This window comes from Melanotaenia boesemani, chromosome 18 (assembly GCF_017639745.1).
Source record: "Melanotaenia boesemani isolate fMelBoe1 chromosome 18, fMelBoe1.pri, whole genome shotgun sequence".
Classification (NCBI taxonomy): Eukaryota; Metazoa; Chordata; class Actinopteri; order Atheriniformes; family Melanotaeniidae; genus Melanotaenia; species Melanotaenia boesemani.
This window is the reverse complement of record NC_055699.1, coordinates 10,016,016-10,034,984: the sequence shown is the minus strand read 5'-3', so window position 1 is coordinate 10,034,984 and position 18,969 is coordinate 10,016,016. Positions and strand designations below refer to the sequence as shown.

The window sequence follows — 18,969 nt, the reverse complement described above, 5'->3', positions numbered from 1 at the left end:
ATCAAGACAATTAACCCAGGGCTAGAGCGAGTATTTGGTTAATCTGTTCTGAGATACTATATAAATGTCAATATGGCAAACCACATAGAGGAGGACACTCCACTTCTGCAGCTATAAATGGCTTATTCTAAGGTAACCATCACGTAATGTTTCTTATTTCCATGCATTTCATCACTAATTAAAAGTTATGAGAACTGGATTGCATTTCTGCTGATGGATTCCCATTAATGTTACACACTGGACTAACCAATTAGTGGCCATTAGCTTTATTTAATATACACTTTTAACAGTCCTACCCTCAATTAGGTACAAAATATTGATATTTGAATTCGTTAACTTTTGTTCTAGCAAACGTTTTACTCAAAATTATCCCCGTAACAGCCAACATTAGCTACAGCTCATCAAAATTGGACGGTGAGGTTCACCAGAGGCCGTTTTCCTTTAATTCTTCCAGGTGCTGTGATAATTCCAACATTTCCTGTGTCCAGGATCTCTCTGGCCTGCAGATGCAGATCACTGATCAAAGGCATAACCTCAGCTGCATCCCCCCAAACTAACAAGAGACATCAAAGAACTTTGACAGGAAGACTCTCATGTCTCCAGAGTGCAGGCCGGTGTCACTGGGATTCGTGATACAATCTCAACCCTCAATAGGTCAAATCAGTAGATTTACAGGAAAAGATAAAGATAACACCAACTGCTTCAGCTTTGAAATCATCTGCACTTTAAGAAACAGTCACACAGAGATCAAACTTAGCTCTGTCCTTACCCGTCATTTGGATAACACAGCATTCTAATCCACTAATAACTCAAATTTTTACTCAGTCTGGCACATATTAGATTCCAGATGCGCTGAGATAATAAAGAGACTAATTACTTGTTTTCCTAAAGGCTTCAAAATTGTTATTTTACTGTCAGCTATAATTGGAGCGGCATGCTAGTATTAGGACTCAGAGATCGAGGTGAGCTGATAAAAAGCAGCTGAGGGTGGGGTATCTTACAGCCAGTCTCCCACTGGTGCTCATTCAGGGGTTGAGACCTCGTTTGCCGGGTCAAGGCTTTCAGCAGTGGATTCGGATTAACACAAGGCTTAGAAAAAACACAGGAATTCTACTTTATCATGCTGCTGTCATGTTAAGACATCATAACCAACCAACCAACTTTATTTATAAAGCTCTTTAAAACAACCATAGCTGAACAAAGTGCTGCACATAAAGAAAATCAAGATGCAACAGTGCACATAATTTGGTAGACAGACGAGAGTCTGGCTGGTGGCTGGAAAATAGTAAACAAGGAGATTTTTTCTTTTTATTCTTTAAGCCAGTTTGCAGTTTAACGTAGCTGAAGTTTAATTTACAAAATTTGGAAGATAGCTATGGGCAAAATAGTTGGTGTGAGGTGTTACCAGTATGTGGCGGTGCAAAAGGACAACCAGTTAAGGAAAGGTGGCATGTATGATTCTATTCCACAGAAGCTGTGCAAATAGGTCAGTGTTTCCATGCTGAGGTCTATCTGCCACTTAACAAGCCCACAATCAGCATCTGATCAGCATCAAGCAGCAGCTGAACAAGGTCTTGGTCTTTTACATCAAAATGTCTATAGGCTGAATGAGTGTTTGTTAACTTGGGAAAGAGATGGTACTAGGATGATCATGCCAATATGAGTTCCTGATAGCAGTGGGCTGTATCAGCACAACGATGCGCTGCATGTCAAAATGTTTAGCAATGATTTTCAGGAGCGTGACAGATTTTTATTTGTTGCCCTGACCTCCAGATTCACCAGATCTCAATCCAATTGAGCATCTGTGGGATGTGCTTGAAAAACAAGTTTGACCCTTAGAAGCATCACCTTCAACTGACAGGATTTAAAGGATCATCTGCTAAAGTCATGGTACCTGATACCACAGATTTCAGAGGTCTTAATATGTCAGATTTTGTTTTGTTTTTTTGGTTATGTTTTTTTCAGCAGAAATTAGATTTGAACAATATGAGGCATGTGGTTTTAATTCTATGGCTGATCTCTGTACAATGTAACATGGATCAAGCTTATGCCCTGTGGTAGATTATAAAACCCCCATATGTAAGTGAATTATTATCATCATATGGGAGTAAATTAAAACCAGTAGCTGCCTGCAGATGCAAATGACAAAAATTGTACATAAAGATGTTTTGCGGTTAAGGCAAAAATCTTGTAAACAACTGGATTTTGTCTTTACAGGTAATCTGTTTTTGTCCAGAAAGAACACGTGTGGATACAGTGTTCCTGCTGTGGCCTGGAAAGCAGAGCTTAGCTGTTGACTGAGAATGTGATGGGTCCCTGCAGGGGGCTGGGGCTTACTGTCAGTCTGGTGGAGATTAGAGCATAAAGTTTTACCTGAGGAGGGCTCTGGATTCTGTTAGACACAGTTAAGTGTGGGAGATAGACCAGCAAACAACTGAGCATGGTATGTTAACTGCACCTTAAGCTGATCTGCAGGTATGCTGTGGGCATAATGCTCAATAACCCGTAATGCAAATACAATAATAGGATCAGTGCTGCTGAGTTGATCCATAAAAATAGAACAGTCCCCTTGAGGAAGCAGATTTTCCTGTTCTCATCCCTCCAACTGAACAACCTGCTGCTTTTGTTCCAGAGTCTGATGTTTGCATCATTTTCAAGGTAAATTCTTGCTTTAAACTTCGATTGATTTCTGTTTTGTGTAGACTCATTCAGTTACACAGCCGTCAGTGTGTAAGTAAAGCAGGCTCGCGTGAGTTCCATTATAGGAAGCATCAACGTTTTTCTCATAAGTAAGCATCCATAACTATATTTATTTTCAGGTAAATTTTATTTAAAAAAATGTGTTATGTATTTGGGATTATATTCTGTGCAGTTGGAGAAAATTTATTAAAAAATTATTAGCGCTGATGCATTTTTCTACTATTTCTACTAAGTTAAAAGTTGATGAAAAACTAAATACATCCCAGAATGAGTGAGGTCTGGACTTTAGCTGCAACACCTTACAAAAGGTTTTAATTGTACGTAATATGTTACTTGAATTCTACAACATTTAATTAAATTTTACATTAGTCAATTTGGATCTGTTAGCTTGATATCCATGTGATAATCCAAAGATGCTAATGAATGAACCTTTTAAAAAAAATATTAAGTCTCCTTTTGTAAAAGTTTGAATGGCCTCAGAGGTTAAAGTTTGATAAAAGACTCCACCTTGTGGCAATTCTCTGTATCTTTCTCTGTTTTAATGTGAATTCATACGGCACATTATATAAAATAAATAGGAAATTTCACTCTTTTTTCAGAGGGCAGGATGAGACAACTTATAATTCAAATTGTGTGCATGGCTGGGGTTATTCTGTGTGCTGCTCACTCTCCTCTGAGTGAAGACACACTGAAAAGTAAGGTGTTCACCAACAGCAAACAACATCTGGCAAAATCTGCAAAATAACTTGAGTATAACATGTTTTACTGGCGTGTGCAGATCTGTCTGCAGCCGGGGAGCAGTATGTTGATGAAGAGATAAAACAGACCATGCTAGGAGTGAAGCAGATGAAGGAAATAATGGAGAAGAGAGAAGAGAAGCACAAACACCTGATGGATGCCTTGAGACACAGCAGAGACAAGAAAAGGGTAAATCATGTTTTTTTTTTTAAATGTGGTGTTGGCTACAGAACTGTAGTGATTGTTTTTAATATAAGAAACCCACAATCAAAAATATCCTGTGTATCTAAACACTTTTCACACCACATGACTATTGAAGTTTCATGCCAGTCTTTGAGAATTCTTCTGAAACAAACCACATTGTTTTCTGCCAATTAAAGTCAAACCACAGAGAAACCTCAAAGCAGAGAATCATGAACATGGGAGTACAGCTGGTGTTGCTTTACAACAGTCAGGATAAATGATTTGTATATTTTCTGGTCATTTCAGAAGGAGAAGCAGGGCTGTGTGCCAGAGCTCTGGCTCATTAGAAGAAAATGTTTCTGAGACGAAGTTTTTTGTTTGGGATTCTTTCAGGGGGCGATGCAACTAACCAAAGAATCAGAGCAGAAACTCGAGGAGGCTGAGCAGCAGTGTCAAGATTTAGCTAGATCTTCCTTAAGAGAGTGTCGGCCATGTCTGGAAGATACTTGTAAGGCCTTCTATACGTCTACATGTCGCCGTGGATTTTCCTCTTTCTCATTTAAGGTTTGACTTTATTTTTATAAAATCCCAGAGCTCAGAGAGAAGGACTTAAGGTGTAGACATTGATCTATGAATCTTTCTCAATGCAGGTTGAGGAGTTTTTCAGGAAAATGGCCGCCCAGTTGGATGCCACGGAGCATGTTTTCAGCCAAAACCAGAATTCAGATAGAACCACCTCAGCTGAAAACCAGGTTGCAGAAGATAACACAGATCTGGAGCTGCTGCAGGCTGAATCATCGTTCAGCCAGCTGCTGTCAAACATCAGCCTCTTGTACAATCACAGCATCATTCTGGTCAGAAGGATGCAACAAGTGTATGATCACTCCTTCCTCCCATCCTTCATATCAGAGCTCCAGCCAAGCTCTCACTCAGCCATGCAGGGTGAATTGAGAGCTGGATTCTTTAAGACTCTGGGTTTTGGTCACATCTTTCATTCAGCTTATGACTTTGGGAAGGGTATGCTGGAGGAATTCAGCTCCACGGTGGCTGATGTATTCGGAGAGACTCAAGAAGCAGAGGAGAATTTTCAACAATCAAGCAGAGGTATCTGATATGTTAGGCTGCACACTAAAGGAAATGTTTTTACTTACTTAATGTGCATCAGAGTAATGTTATGTTGTGTTAATGTACAAAGATGCAAGCTCACTCACTGCCTATGGACAGCCTCAGAGCGAATATCTGTGCCGACGCCTCCGCAGACAAACATCAGAGTGCTGGCAGCTCAAAGATGTGTGTGAGACATGCAAAGGTTTTGTAATAAAAGGTAAAACCATGTTGTTTTTTTCTATTTTTTAACTACAAGTTGTAAAAGCCTGTTTGTTTTAAACTACAGGTTAAGGGGAAAAACCTGTAATTTCTTTTTTTTCCAGAACAAGTTTATCATTTTTATAAGTTATAGTTTAGATTAAATTATTTTTTTCAAAATGAAATGTAGACATTACCAGATTGCCTGTTTTATATAATTAACAGTCTAAAATAAAAAATGAACCGATGTAGTTGTATAGTATTTCCATCCTTGCTCTCACGCTTCACATCTGGTGCGTGCTCTCTGTTTACAGAGTGTCCCCATCTGCAGCAGTTACAGTCCGAGATGGATGAGATGCACACGCTGCTCAATGCCTCCAGTCAGCAGTACAACCAGAGACTGCAGCTGGTCCAGAGACACACAGCAGACACTCAGAGATGGCTCAGCAATGTGCAGGACAAGTATGGCTGGGTCAGCCAGCAGGCCAACATCACCATGGACACAAATAATATCTTCAGTGTGATCACAGTATGTTTGCATTAATGCTGAATTTGACTTCTCCTTGCCTTTTTTTTGGGTTCATGAATGCTAATGCAACAAAAAATATTTTGAGGCTAACATTAAATTCCGTTTAAATCATGTTATTACTAAAAGATAAACACAGATGTTACCCATATTAATTTTAAGAGTGTTTTTTTTTTCATTATCATTATCCATTTTAGCCTCTACTCTCATTCTATGCTGCAGCATTGACCTGACAATTTGACTCTCTCATTTTTAGGTGAATCTGCAGCAACAAATGAAGAATCACAAACTTATAGAGGAGCACAGAGTGGTTGTCTCTATATTGGGCTCAGCCCCTATAACCATACCGGTCCCAAAAGATCTGGTAGTGGAGGATCCTGCTTTCATTCAGTATGTTGCTCAGGAAGCATTGACGCTCTATAAACAGCAAATAAAAGGTATTGATTCCACTATTCATTATTTGAACCACTGCATCACCTAGCAGAGTTTAACATTAGGATTCAACCCAAATATTCATTTTAAACCCCTCAACACTACAGTTTATTTAATGTTACTGTGCAAAGTGGATCGTTTATGAGACAGTAAGATTGTAACTAGACAGAAATTTTTGTCATGATCATACTTAAGTGGATTTTTAATGGTAAACCAGTTGCTCACCTAAACCATTTTAGGTTCATTGTTGGTCTTTTCTACACAGGAATGAAGTGACTGTCCTCTCATCCAGTCAAGTTCCTCATCAGTTCAATGAAGTCCAATGTTCTTGCACAATTATAAGCTTGTAAAACTTGAAAATGCACTGCGTAGACCTCTAAACCTTCATAAGCAAAACTTTTGTTCTTTGTGTCATTTCATTCTTTGTTTGAAAAGTTTCTGCAATAAAGTTATGTACACTGCATATGCCATTTTATTTTATTTCAAGTCATTTATTCATTTGGTTTTCTATATCGAGGGGCAGCTCATCAGCAGCATTTTCCAAGAGAAATGGCTCACAAAGCAAGATTTCAAAAGAAAAACACACACTACCAGTCAACAGTTTGAACACATTTCCCCATTGGGTTTAATGAGAAAGTGCTTCTGAACTTTTGACTGTGTGTACATGAGAAACTCAATCTCTATCAATGTTTGTGTGAGTCCAAAAATTACTTCAAGGGTAATCTCATCTTCTAGTGCCTTTGAGCAGTGTTTCTGGAAGAAAGCATTGGGTAATATGGCTTAATTCTGGCAGCAATGCACTCCATCAAAAAAGTTACCTGGAACATACAGACAAAGGGATCATATAATGTAGTGATCTCAGACTCTAGTCCCCAAGGGCCACAACATTAAAGTCCTGCAGGTTTTAGAGCCTTTCCTGCTCCAACACACCCTATTCAAATTAAATAGATCTGACAGGTTGTTGTCAAATTCTGCACATTAATTAATGTAATTTTAGCATCAATGACTTCACCAGTCCGATGCTACAGGTGATGCTGTATGGATTATGATGGGTCTGAAAAAATAACATGCTTAAAGTCGTCTTAAAAGGTTAGTAAATCCTTAATGATGAGCACTGATACCTTGTTTAAAGAGAATTTCTACAAGACAACATGTTTCAGAATTATGGAAATCTGACCATGGACAAGAACATTCTTCAGATTTTTTTTTTTTTTACCAGATAAGGGACCTCATGTAACTGAATGGATCAGGCATTAAAATAATTACCTGTTTGGTGTTGCTGGGTGTGGTATTGATGTTTTATTTGGGTCAATCCAAAAGGATTTCCACAAGGGCCACCCATGCCAGTGGTGACACTGGAACATGTAGCCCTATGGGTACTGCTCTCTGTATGATTTCAGTAATTATTGGCCTGTACTCTGCTCCATTTGTAAAATTTCTAGTGTAATGATATGCCACTACTTGCTTCCACCTTGTGGTGTTTCCAGCCAACATAAAATCACATGCATGTGTGGGCACTGATGTGTGACTTATGAAGTCACATCTGTTAATGGCCTGTCAGCATGTGCAACTCAGCACTTTGCAGTATTGCCATTTAATCCAGTCAACATCCCCTTCAAGGTAAGTCAGTCCACCTACTTTCAATGTCAGCATATCAAAGACTCCTGCAAACATCAGGCTCAAATGAACATATTGAAGTCTTTGTTGCAGGGTGCTGATTCCCAGTAATTCCTGCAGAATCTTATGGCCTGTTGGGCTGCCTGCAAACCTAATTTTTTTATGCTTTTTATGTGTCATGGGCCTATTTAATCCATTTTGTGATTAGTCTTCTTAATGATTCAATTATTTCTTTTGAGAAGACAAAATTGAAATATTCTTTAGTCTTTTATTTTTCCATGCATTTGTAACTTTATTAACAAATCAAATTGACTATCTTCATTCTCACTGGTTAGTATCAGCTCTCCATCTCTCTTTGTCATACAGTTCCTGCGTTCACTTTCTCCCTTCTCTCAGTCTTCATCCTCTTTCCTTTTCTAAAACTGTGGTAAGTAGAATAAATTGTACTATTCATTTTCAAATACTTAAAAGATAATGGCTTAAAAAATATTAAAATTATTAAAAGCACATGGTGTTGTGCATGTTACCTTTAATACAATAGCTGAGATCATCAGCTATGTGATCTATATTTACAGGCTGAGGGACATATTGTGGTGCAGAGGCTCTTTTCTTTATAAACACAGGCCGATGCACAAAGATGTTAGAAATCGCATCTTTTCTCAGCCTAGTCTTGTCTTTTGACATTGACAAATTTATCTGCCTCAAAATGTGCCTGCAGAGGGAGTTGTGGTTACTTTCAACACACAAGACTCACATACATATTATTTTTGTGGTTAAATGCACAATATTATTTGCTATGAATATTTACTGAACATTACATACTTAAAAACTAACCAAGAATGTGTGAAACTGAAAAAAAATCACAAACTACTAATTCATTTACCACCAGAAAACAAACAATTATGATACTTTCTTAAACATCTTCCATCGCAAATGCTCATGATCACAAAAAATTATTTTCTCTATCTTAGATTTGAAAGAAACGTCACAAAACGTCTTCCAAAGCCACTCCTGTCCAAGCTTATATATGCTTTTCTTCCTGTTTCTCTCAGTACAGACAAATTCAAGGGGGGCCAAAGACTCCCTTCATTGAGACAGTGGCTTCAGTCTGTGTCTAAGTTAGCTCTCAGAGTATTGCAAGCCTTTCCTTTACTCCCCATATACTAAACTTTTAATTTTCTTAGTGGTGTGGTCTTTGTGAAAAGCAATGTTTTTAGGATTACCTCACATATTTTTGTTATCATTTCTTTGTCAGCTTTAAATTGTCCTGCACAATGACCAGGAGGCAGTGGAGACGCAGGTGAGGCTGACAACACATAACAGATGGCAATTTATTCTGGCTGTTGATAGAAGGTGCTCCAAAATACTGTATTTCAGAAATGCCCTGAAACACAATGTGCAAGTCACACTGCTTCAGTTACCCAACTCAAATAAAATGTTATTATGCACACTTCTATTAAACATTCAGCATGGACAACACAACAGACACCTCTTAACAGATAACAGAACAACACATACTAGCTCATGAAATATCAGTGTAGTATTAGATGTTATTTAGATTTGGGCAGACCCATGTGTAACATGGGAAATTCTCTTTTCCTGAGCACATGAACACAAATGTGAACTGCATTTGTGTTGCAATGAAACTAAGAGTGATATTATGTATTCAGTTTTACTTCACATGGTTTAATGGTCTAAAACTGACACGTGTGGCAACGTGTATATAACTAAACTTCATGAGTGATCACTTAAATCCAGAGATGCATCTAACCCCCACCCTTGTCAGTCTACGTTTTTCCAAACACAACCTCTGCATTTGAGCCTTTTTACATCTACTTCCTCATCCTTGCCTCATACGTAGTCTCCTCTAATGTCACGTGAAAATATATGTTCTGAAAAACTGCAACACTACAGTAAATCCTACAAATGATTTCTTTTTCTTCGTGTGCCCTAGGGTGCTTGAACCGCCACTGTTGATTATAAATGACAAAAGATCGCCCACTTTTTGTGCATGTGTGTCTGAGTGTGTGTTTTACGAACTAGTTCCCTCCAAGCTTTCAAAAATAGCCCGCGAAAGAAAAGGGTCGATTTCCTGCACGTGCGACCAAGTAAATATCCGTGTGTGCGGCGTTTATTCATACATGTGGTCACCGCATTGACTACAAGAGTTACAAGACAGCTCATTAAAGTTAACTCGGTTCAATATTAAAACATTTAAAATCAGATAATTGGGGTTTAATAGAAATTAATTGCACCAGTGACAGTTCAGTCCTGTTTAAAATTGATATTATGCCAGGACCAATATGGCGGCGCCGTTTACACACGAAGCGGGGGACCAATGCGGCGTCTGTTTGAGCTGGATAACTCGACGAGGACGTCCCCTTTAACTTAACGACATGGGGGGAACTAACAAATCAGAATGAGTTGGCAGAGGACCAACCAATAAACACCAAGAGAGGATACCGGTTTGGCTTGTAAGCGCGAAGATATAAGCGAAGCTGCGAGTTTTGCCGCGGAGATCTGCTGAAACCGGTTGAACGTAACAATGCCTGCAACTTCTGAAATACACACCCAAGTACAGCAGAATAATCCAGCCCGCGAGAAGGAAGAAAAGTCGGCGGTGGCGGAGCATGAGTTTGGTATTTTGTGCAATGAGCGCGGATATCTTAATCTGATCAAGCACATCTTGCAGAACGGCCAAAAGAAAGGAGACCGAACCGGGACAGGAGTAAAATCTGTGTTTGGTGCCCAAGTCAGATACAGTCTGCGAGGTAAAGAGTGCAGCCTCATCTATACATTATCTGTGTGTAATACGCTGAAGTACACAAGTACGGAGGAAGCTGAGAGTTTACACACGAGGGTATGAGCGCCAAAATGTAAAATTACTCCATGTATTTGTAGATCAGAATGAAAGTTACTATAAAAGTATGAATATTAATGGAAGAATGATCTACATGGGTATAGTGTTATGTATACTGTAATATTTATCTACGTTCTATTCTCTTTTTTAAACGTGAGATCTGGTATAATCTGCAGCCAATGTGTGTTTGAAAAATAATAAAACCCTACTTTGGATAAAAAAAGATTCATGGAAGAAAATAGTGTTCATATATTGTCACCTTTAAAAAAAATGTAATTTAATGGTGCTAAATTGTACTTTGCAGCAACAACTTGCACGAAAACACTTAATTTGCTTTGCCATTTTTTATATGACACAGAAACGTCAAATAACCTGTTTGCAACCTGTTTATGTTTGTAGACCAGTTTCCCTTGCTGACAACAAAGAGAGTATTCTGGAAAGGGATCCTAGAAGAACTGCTATGGTTCATCAAGGTGAGGCTTTTGCAAAAACACGTTTTTTTTCCAGTTGAAGTTGAGCTTTGCACATAAATTAGGCAATTCATTTTATTTCTGTTTTATCACAGGGATCAACAAATGCTAAAGAGCTGTCAGAGAAAGGTGTGAAGATTTGGGATGCTAATGGGTCCCGCACCTTCCTGGACAACCTCGGCTTCACAGACAGAGAGGAGGGTGACCTTGGACCAGTTTATGGTTTCCAGTGGAGGCACTTTGGTGCAGACTACAAAAACATGCATACAGGTAAAGTGTGTATCAGCTTCACCCAGGTCTCTTCTAGGACCGAACCTTTGTTAATTGCACAGATCAAAGTATTTATTTTTCTTTCTAACTGAATGTTGGAATTTTACAAAATGCATAAAGACAATGACTTCCATTAAGTTAAACCATGGCGTTTATATAGACATGATCAGTAATTCTGCATATTTTACAGATTTTTTTTTAACCCTGGTGGTCATTCCTGCATTCCTTCTGTTTGTATTGTGCACCTGCAGCAGCTGAACCCCTGGTTATGGCTTTTCCACAGTTACTGATTTCATGATTCTTTGAACAGACTACACAGGACAAGGTATTGACCAGCTGCAGAACGTCATTGACACCATCAAGAAGAATCCTGAAGACCGGCGGATCATCATGTGTGCTTGGAATCCCAAAGGTGAGTCAAGTTAACATTTCCTTTGAACCACCTCAGTGATTCCTTGAATTCTGATTTAAGGGAGGATTATAATGTCTGTTATTGCAGACCTTCCCCTCATGGCTCTGCCACCCTGCCACGCCCTCTGTCAGTTCTACGTGTGCGACGGCGAGCTGTCCTGTCAACTGTACCAACGCTCGGCTGATATGGGCCTGGGGGTGCCTTTCAACATCGCCAGCTATGCACTTCTCACCTACATGATCGCACATATTACAGGACTGAAGGTGTGGACACTTCTATCATCTGTTTTCTCCAGATAACTTATCCATCACATCACATGACCCATGTCTCCTTTTTTCTGTGCTTTGGTTCTTCAGCCTGGTGACTTTGTTCACACTTTGGGAGACGCTCATGTCTACATCAACCATATTGAACCGCTAAAAGAGCAGGTGGGTTTAACATATAGTTTTTTCTTTTTAAATAATCAATGTGATTTAAAACTCAAACAAGTTCTTGTATCCTAAATGTGCAGCTTCAGAGGGAGATCCGACCCTTCCCCAAACTCAAGATCCACAGAAAAGTGGAAAACATTGATGACTTCCGTGCAGAGGACTTTGAGATCTACGACTATAACCCACATCCCTCCATCAAGATGCAGATGGCTGTGTGAAACCTCAAATTACAAGATTAAGATAAATCCCAGCTCATTCTCCTCTGTAGGCTGTCGTTTCTGCTTCAGTTGCACATATTTCTAAGTTCAGTTAATGTCAGTCACAAAGTAATGTCTTGTGATGCCTGATTTGAGTGTAAAGTCTTTTTTAAAATCTTCATTTGTTCTAAAATGTTTTTGTTATGTTACTGCAAATCTTATTCTGTAAATAAAAATGTTACAGTTTCAACTTCAATTGCCCCCCACCCCCCCCCCCCCCCCCCCCCCTTTACAATAAAATCAAGACCAACGTGGGAAATAAACAACCACCCAAGGAGAATGTTAATATAGTAATTTATGTAATATATAAAAATAAAACATGTATAATTGAATCTGAGTAGAAAAATTTAGATGAGATTTCAGTTCTGCAGATTAAAGTGAAATCATTTTAACTGATCAGTGGGATCTTGTAGTGAAATATTTTCAGATCCTCATTTCTTCATGTGGAGCTTCCACACGCCTCCTTCAGGGTACTGATGTGTCTCCACTGATGACTCGAACATTTCACAAGAATATCCTGCATCCTAAAAGCAGAAAGCTCATAAAACGAACTGTAATTCAACCATTTCAGTTTAGAAATTTAAAGTTAATGTTTTAGGTGTAATGTTCCTACCTTGGGGGCCATGTAGTGTGCATTCTTTATCACAACAGGACTTCTAAAGTGTTCATGAAGGTGGTCGACATATTCACACATACTGAAAAGGGGAGTCATGTTGGTGTATTACCTCAATATTTGAATGACTTAAACTTGCAACAAAAATAAACCCATTTCTTACCGATTGTTGAGATCTGCTGACACACAGATGTAGTCGAACAGAATGAGATGCTGGACGAGCTCACACAGACCGACTCCTCCAGCGTGAGGACACACGGGCACTAAAACATAACATAATCACACCCAACAGCTTTCAACCATAACTCAAAACTGAAATTTAATAGTTTGATTAAATAAAAACCAAATAAAGACTTATGCTTTATATCTGACCAGCTAATCTGATTAAAACTCGCTCTTTTCTCTATTTTTTCTATTCATATCCAAGTTGTTCAAGGCAGAGTAGCAACAGAAAGATGAAGAAATTGCTTAAGAAAAACAAGATGAAAGAAATGAGAGATAAAAGTGAGTTTTTTTTTAACTCATTTACAGTGCATAGAAAATCAAAGATTTCTTTCTTTTTTTCTTTCCTCCCTTTTAATTAATTCAAGCGTTAAAAACAAGTAGAGCCCCAAAATGCAAAAAGAAGAAAAAAGAGCAAGAGAAAAGAAAGACAGTCAGCAATTTATTGGAAACTCAAACAGGCTGTTTATTAGTTGATGAAAATTTAAGCACCACAGCCTTACAAAGTCCAAATGTCTTTCTTGACATTGGCATCACACTGTCATGACCTCCTGAAGGCAAATTAAAAAAGGCTTTCTGTTCTCCTTCATTTGATTTTTACCTCGGAACTTGTGAGCCATGAGCAGCACCGCCAGGTTCTCGTTGACACTTCCCACCCGACAGCTGTCTATTTGGACAAACTGGAGTGCAGACGCCTGAAGGAACTGCTTAAACATCACCCTGTTGTGACACTGCAATGAAAACTTGACTATGATCCACAGAAAACTTTTCTAGTTTAATCAGTGATGCTGTTTGTGTGGGAAGAAACTTGAGCTCTGACCTGCTCCCCCGTTGCCACACCAATCCCGAGTGGAGCCAAAGCCTGCAACGAGAAATCCAGACATCTTCTAATCCTTGGTTGAAGAGGCTTAAAGTACTGTGTTTGATGTGAATGTAATAATTAATGCTGGAAATTTAAAAATGAACTTTAGAAAGACAAGCTGAAGAAATTCCAAAAACAAAGAGAAAATAACATGAATGACAACCAGTGGCAAACTACAGATAGAGCAACGGATATTATTCGGTCACAAAAACATACAGAAATAACCACAAAGAGACAAAAGCAGCTTCAAAAGGATGCTTATTATGTTTAAAAATACAAAACAATAGAAATAAAAACCCAAAGAGATGTAAAACTACTGCGGAGACAAAACATTCAACTGAGAAACTAAAAACAGAAGACATGACAAAGAAATGGAAACTAACCATAATGACACGCAAAGTTATGAAACATACACAACATACCTGCATAGAGATGCACAACACAGGCAAAAATGAACACAAAGAACTCTAAAAGATAGCTTTTCATTTAGCCTCCTGCCACCTTTCTCCATTCCTCTGGTTCTGGAGCGTGGGATAATCAAATATCCAATTTATCTCAACACATGAGCAACTGTTTGGAAAAAAAAAACCCTCACGTCTGTCTCACCTTAGAAATAGCAGCATGACCCAGGATGTCATCTGGAGAGGTGGGCTCCTCAATCCAAAGAGGTTTTACTTCAGCCAGTGCAGAAACCCAGCTGATGGCCTCGTCTACATCCCATCTCTGGTTGGCATCAATCATCTGGTACAAAAACACTTTGGTAATATTCTTTAACTTAAATACAAGAAGCAATCTGCAAAATCTATCTTACCAAAGTGCTATTGGGTCCAATCATTTGCCTGATGAGACGACATCTGCGCATGTCATCCTGCAGATCTGCGCCGACCTTCACCTTAAACTTAGTCCAACCACTCTTAAGTGCATCTGTACAAAGCTGGAGAGAGCACCAAGCTGTCATAAATGCATTTATCGAAGTGGAAACAGGATATGTGGTGTTTTATAGTTCAGAGACCTGTTTGAGCTGCTGGTCTGTGTATCCGAGCCAAGCACAAGAGGTAGTGTAGGCGGGATAACCCTCGTTCAGCATCTGATTCTCTGGCAGGTGAGAGAGAAACAGTTCACAAGGGCAATAAACACTTGAGGAGAAATGAGCTTATGAAGAGAAAAGAAGGGCCTGATAAAAGCACTCGAGTCAGCTTTTAAAGAGACGTTTTATTTCAGTGGTGTAATTAAAGTCTCGTCAGTGTGCCTACCTCTCTGCTGCTTGCCCTCCTGAGCTTTCACAAGTATGTCTGAATAAAGAAAAGAAGCAGAGGTTTGACAAAACGGCATTATGTAATAACTGGTTTTCTTTAATTGTTCTTCTTTGTTTCTAATTTGAAACTGTTTTAGACCGGTAGCCTGTCCAGGGTCTACCCTGCCTTTCGCCTGCTAATTGCTGGGACAGGCTCCAGATCCTGAATCCCCTGAATTAGACTAAACATTATAGAAAATTAATGAATCAATAAATGAAACTGTGCCAGACATATCATGTACATCATGAACCAGTCTCACCCAGAGCTTCCTCCTCTGTGAGCACATCGGTGATATATCTGAAGTCAATGCATGAGACAATCTTCTTAGGATCCTGAATTGACGCACAAGACAAGATATTCCCTCGTCATCTCATCCTGGACATTAATCGATCAGGTAGTTTATCAGTGACTCACCATGTCGACAAGCAGCTTCCACAGCGGCTACAGGAAAATGGTGACGACAACTTGTGAGTTATGAAGTGTCAAGCTTGGGAGATAAGTTGCAATTTACCAGCAGTGCTTTAAACATGGGTCCCACCTTGTCCTCAGCTCGAGCCCATAGATCCCACACAGCATTCAGGACGGCAGCAGTAGCCAGCTGGATCACTCCTTTCTCTGGGCCCAACTGTCAGAAAAGATCACAGAGTTAAAACAATTTTCTTTTCCTGCAGAATGAACCATTTATATCTATTAATGCAGCAAGTGAGAACAGCTGCATTACTGCCATAGCACACAAGTAAAAGAGCACTATTCATAGAGGAAAACAGAAGAATCCATGTTGGTTTGATCAAAAATTGATTAAAAACATTGTCAGTGAAGAAAATAGTTTGTTTTCATTCATTCATTTATTTGCCTATGTGTACTCGCTGTTTTGGGTGTGCATCAGTTAAACTCTAAACAAGCACTGGTTGCAGAGACAAACCAAAGCAGTGGTTTTTAAGGACTCCCTGTTAACACTGCAGAAGAATTAGTGGTCTAAATATCAATAAAATACACTACTCAAGCCTCAGTGCAAGCTTTTAAATAATTCTTCATTTGAATCTCTTCTAGATGCAGAAAAATCAATGAACAAACAGGATTCAAGTTGCTTTTATTCCTGAATCTGAGGAAGTATCATAAATCATTTTTAAAAGTGTATTAAAATAGACTTTAGTGAGATACAGAAGACCCCCGAGCAAATACTATAAAAAAATAGCAAAATGTAACAAGAAGTAAATATCTACAACATACAAAGAAGCCATTTATCAGTCATTTTCACCCTGAGCTGTTAATTAGAAGGATGGAAATTCCCTCTTTGGGAGTTTTGTGGTAGCAAGTAGTCCATTAATCACTGCATATGATTCCAGTAAGTATCAGAAAGTTCTGGAGGCAAATGCTGTACAGTCAAGAGATGAAAACAGAAAACAAACGGACTCTTACAAGACCACACTGATCCATATCAGACCTACATTTCCACCAAAAACATGTTTATGAAATAAAAAAAAGCACATTTATGTAACAGATTGAGTTTTTATGAAGACAAAAAGGAACAAGTAAAAACTTTTCTAATTTCAATGCAAAAATAAATGTACTTTATTAAATTATTCATCAGATACAAAGCCGGAATGTTAATTGCTTCTCTTGTTGTGAGCCATCTATAGTTCAGTTTTATCCATGCCAGCTTATATAATATTTATTTTATAGTGAGTACCTGCTCTTACCCATCTCATCTGGCCATCGCTGGTCAGCAGGCGGTAAAATTCACGGAAGTTACTAACAATTTCTTCCAAAGACTTCCCGACAACCAGTCCTGCAAGGGCCTGGACAGCAGACACCACTGCAGTTTTCCAAGAAACAACAACAAAAAAACTTTAAAGTGGATGGGAGGTTACAGCCAGACAGATAAATTAATTAAAACTAAATAGTTTGATTGTCCTTTGCAATATGATAGGACCAAATAATAGAAATATCCATCTGTATAAAGCAGTAATGATCAGCAAAACAAACTAAAATGGCAAAGCAACAAAAGCCTGAATGTTACCACATTGAGTGAAGGATTTCATTCAGGACTGTTATATTAGACTAATTTAGTTTAGTTGCCATCTGAGTGTGCAGACTGCTTGCTGTAACGATGACAAATGGTAAAAAAAAAACTACTGAATAGTACCATAGACCGACCACAAGATGGAGATATAGGGTTTGTATGCCAACAAAGGAGTAAAGAAATTTATCATTTGGAGACAAACTGAAATATTAGACCTTCTCAGACACCATATTTGCTACTGAACAGCTCTTATACAGTAATATAGTTGGATTCATTTTGACTTGTAGCTGCTTTTGATTTGGTTGTGTAAGTGATGTAAGCAGTTAATGTTTTCTGTAATTAAACGTTTAATTTATCATTTTTTTTAATAACCTAAATCAAAATGAAAAACACAATAAACCAGGCAGATATGAACTGCAGCTGTTTGTTTTTTAAACTGTACATGTTTAAACTGTACATGTTTCAAGAACTAATTATGTAAATGCGTCTCTTTATAGTAATCTATCATCTCATTGTAGCTGTTATAAAAGTCATGGTCATGTAGCACCGTATTTATTTTTCTATGTCTTTGGTCACTGTCATATTTAGTTTCTTTTTCTTTTTTTTTTTACAACGCTGACGTCATTCTGGGTCACTGTGGTAATTTTAGTCCTTTTACATCTGTTGGTAGGTCTGTATGAGTCACATCTGAGGTATGTGACTTCTTCCACATCACTTTACTGCCCCAGTTTGATATAACTGTGTGTTTTATATGTGGTGTGTTGCATCTGGCTCATTTGTGTTGTAATGTAGTCTCTTTGTGTTTGTCTTTCAACTCCTTTTCGTTGTTTGGACTCTTTCTAGACTGTTCATTAAACCCCAAAGTAGCTATCTTGTCCATGTTTTCAAAATTTACATTTTATTTTAATTCAGATTTTTTTTAAAAGCACATGAACGCATCACCAAGTTCGTGGCGTTGTAGTCTCGTGAAAGTACGTCGCGATTTGTTTCGGTGCTTTAAGTCGTTGTGTAACGCTTACCAATTTCAGTGCCTTTCCCTAAAGTGAAAGTAAAGCCGAAACCTTTCAGCCCGCTTTCCGTATCCAGAACCACATATGCGACTGAATAATCCGGGTCAGTGTGCTGCAGCGTGGACAGAAAGAGGAGAGGCCTCAAACGGGTTCGTTTATTAATGCGGCGCGTGAATCTGTACAAGCTTACCATCGCATCCGAGCCGTGCTGCTCCAAAGACGTCGGGAATCTCACATCCCTCACTGTCATATTAATAATTCTGTGCGACATCTCTGCACACAGTTGAATTCACGTTTTCAGTCGCTTTCTCCGTGATCACCTGTAGAAGTTGATCCCACCCACGTCACGCGGTCATTGGTTCAAACACAACATTTAAAGAGGCACATCAAACCATTTAATTTGTAAAAAGAAAGATCTACACGGTGTAAAATCATGTTTTTATTGTACAAATTCCACAGACACACCATGACCCCCCCCCCAAAAAAACCCCCAAAACATTTCGCGTATTTGGTTTCAAATTCAACAATATTCATATATAAAGTGAGAATTGTATAATATACAAAGCCCTTTATAAAAATTGTCATTATAGCGCTGTCGACTGAAGTCCGTACAGCAGCAAAAATCTGCCATCCACTGCTGTACAAACAGCTTTTGCAGTGCCTTTGATCACATGAGCATGTGAGTCTGAGGGTTCAGAAGTCACATTTTATTGGATAAAAAGGTTCTTTCCAGCTTATATGAT

The 18,969-nt window shown here is 38.6% G+C and overlaps 3 protein-coding genes across 6 annotated transcripts; 2 read left to right on the top strand and 1 right to left on the bottom strand.

Annotated features, from left to right (window-relative positions):
• Positions 1-3,307: 3,307 nt before the first annotated feature.
• LOC121629099 (clusterin-like protein 1) lies at positions 3,308-6,266 on the top strand. Its single transcript, XM_041968622.1, has 8 exons — positions 3,308-3,395; positions 3,479-3,627; positions 4,015-4,185; positions 4,272-4,725; positions 4,817-4,945; positions 5,241-5,455; positions 5,709-5,889; positions 6,150-6,266. The coding sequence occupies exons 1-8, from the start codon at positions 3,308-3,310 to the stop codon at positions 6,158-6,160; spliced, it is 1,398 nt and encodes a 465-aa protein (XP_041824556.1). The 3' UTR covers positions 6,161-6,266.
• Positions 6,267-9,866: 3,600 nt separating this feature from the next.
• tyms (thymidylate synthetase) lies at positions 9,867-12,409 on the top strand. The gene is made up of 7 exons (XM_041968762.1): positions 9,867-10,272; positions 10,761-10,834; positions 10,927-11,101; positions 11,412-11,513; positions 11,601-11,776; positions 11,870-11,941; positions 12,025-12,409. The coding sequence occupies exons 1-7, from the start codon at positions 10,047-10,049 to the stop codon at positions 12,160-12,162; spliced, it is 963 nt and encodes a 320-aa protein (XP_041824696.1). The 5' UTR covers positions 9,867-10,046; the 3' UTR covers positions 12,163-12,409.
• Positions 12,410-12,478: 69 nt separating this feature from the next.
• enosf1 (enolase superfamily member 1) lies at positions 12,479-18,576 on the bottom strand. Of its 4 annotated transcripts, XM_041968758.1 has the most exons (15): positions 18,417-18,576; positions 18,236-18,338; positions 16,894-17,009; positions 15,732-15,818; positions 15,608-15,634; positions 15,453-15,525; positions 15,152-15,190; positions 14,911-14,993; positions 14,710-14,832; positions 14,505-14,639; positions 13,857-13,898; positions 13,638-13,767; positions 12,978-13,077; positions 12,815-12,896; positions 12,479-12,725 (listed from the first exon to the last, which is right to left on the bottom strand). In XM_041968758.1, the coding sequence occupies exons 1-15, from the start codon at positions 18,495-18,497 to the stop codon at positions 12,633-12,635; spliced, it is 1,314 nt and encodes a 437-aa protein (XP_041824692.1). In that variant the 5' UTR covers positions 18,498-18,576; the 3' UTR covers positions 12,479-12,632. The 4 variants fall into 4 exon arrangements, with proteins under 4 accessions (XP_041824692.1, XP_041824691.1, XP_041824694.1 ...); XM_041968757.1 differs by having other exon boundaries at positions 18,236-18,575; XM_041968760.1 differs by lacking the exon at positions 18,236-18,338 and having other exon boundaries at positions 18,417-18,557.
• Between the last annotated feature and the right edge of the window lie 393 nt (positions 18,577-18,969).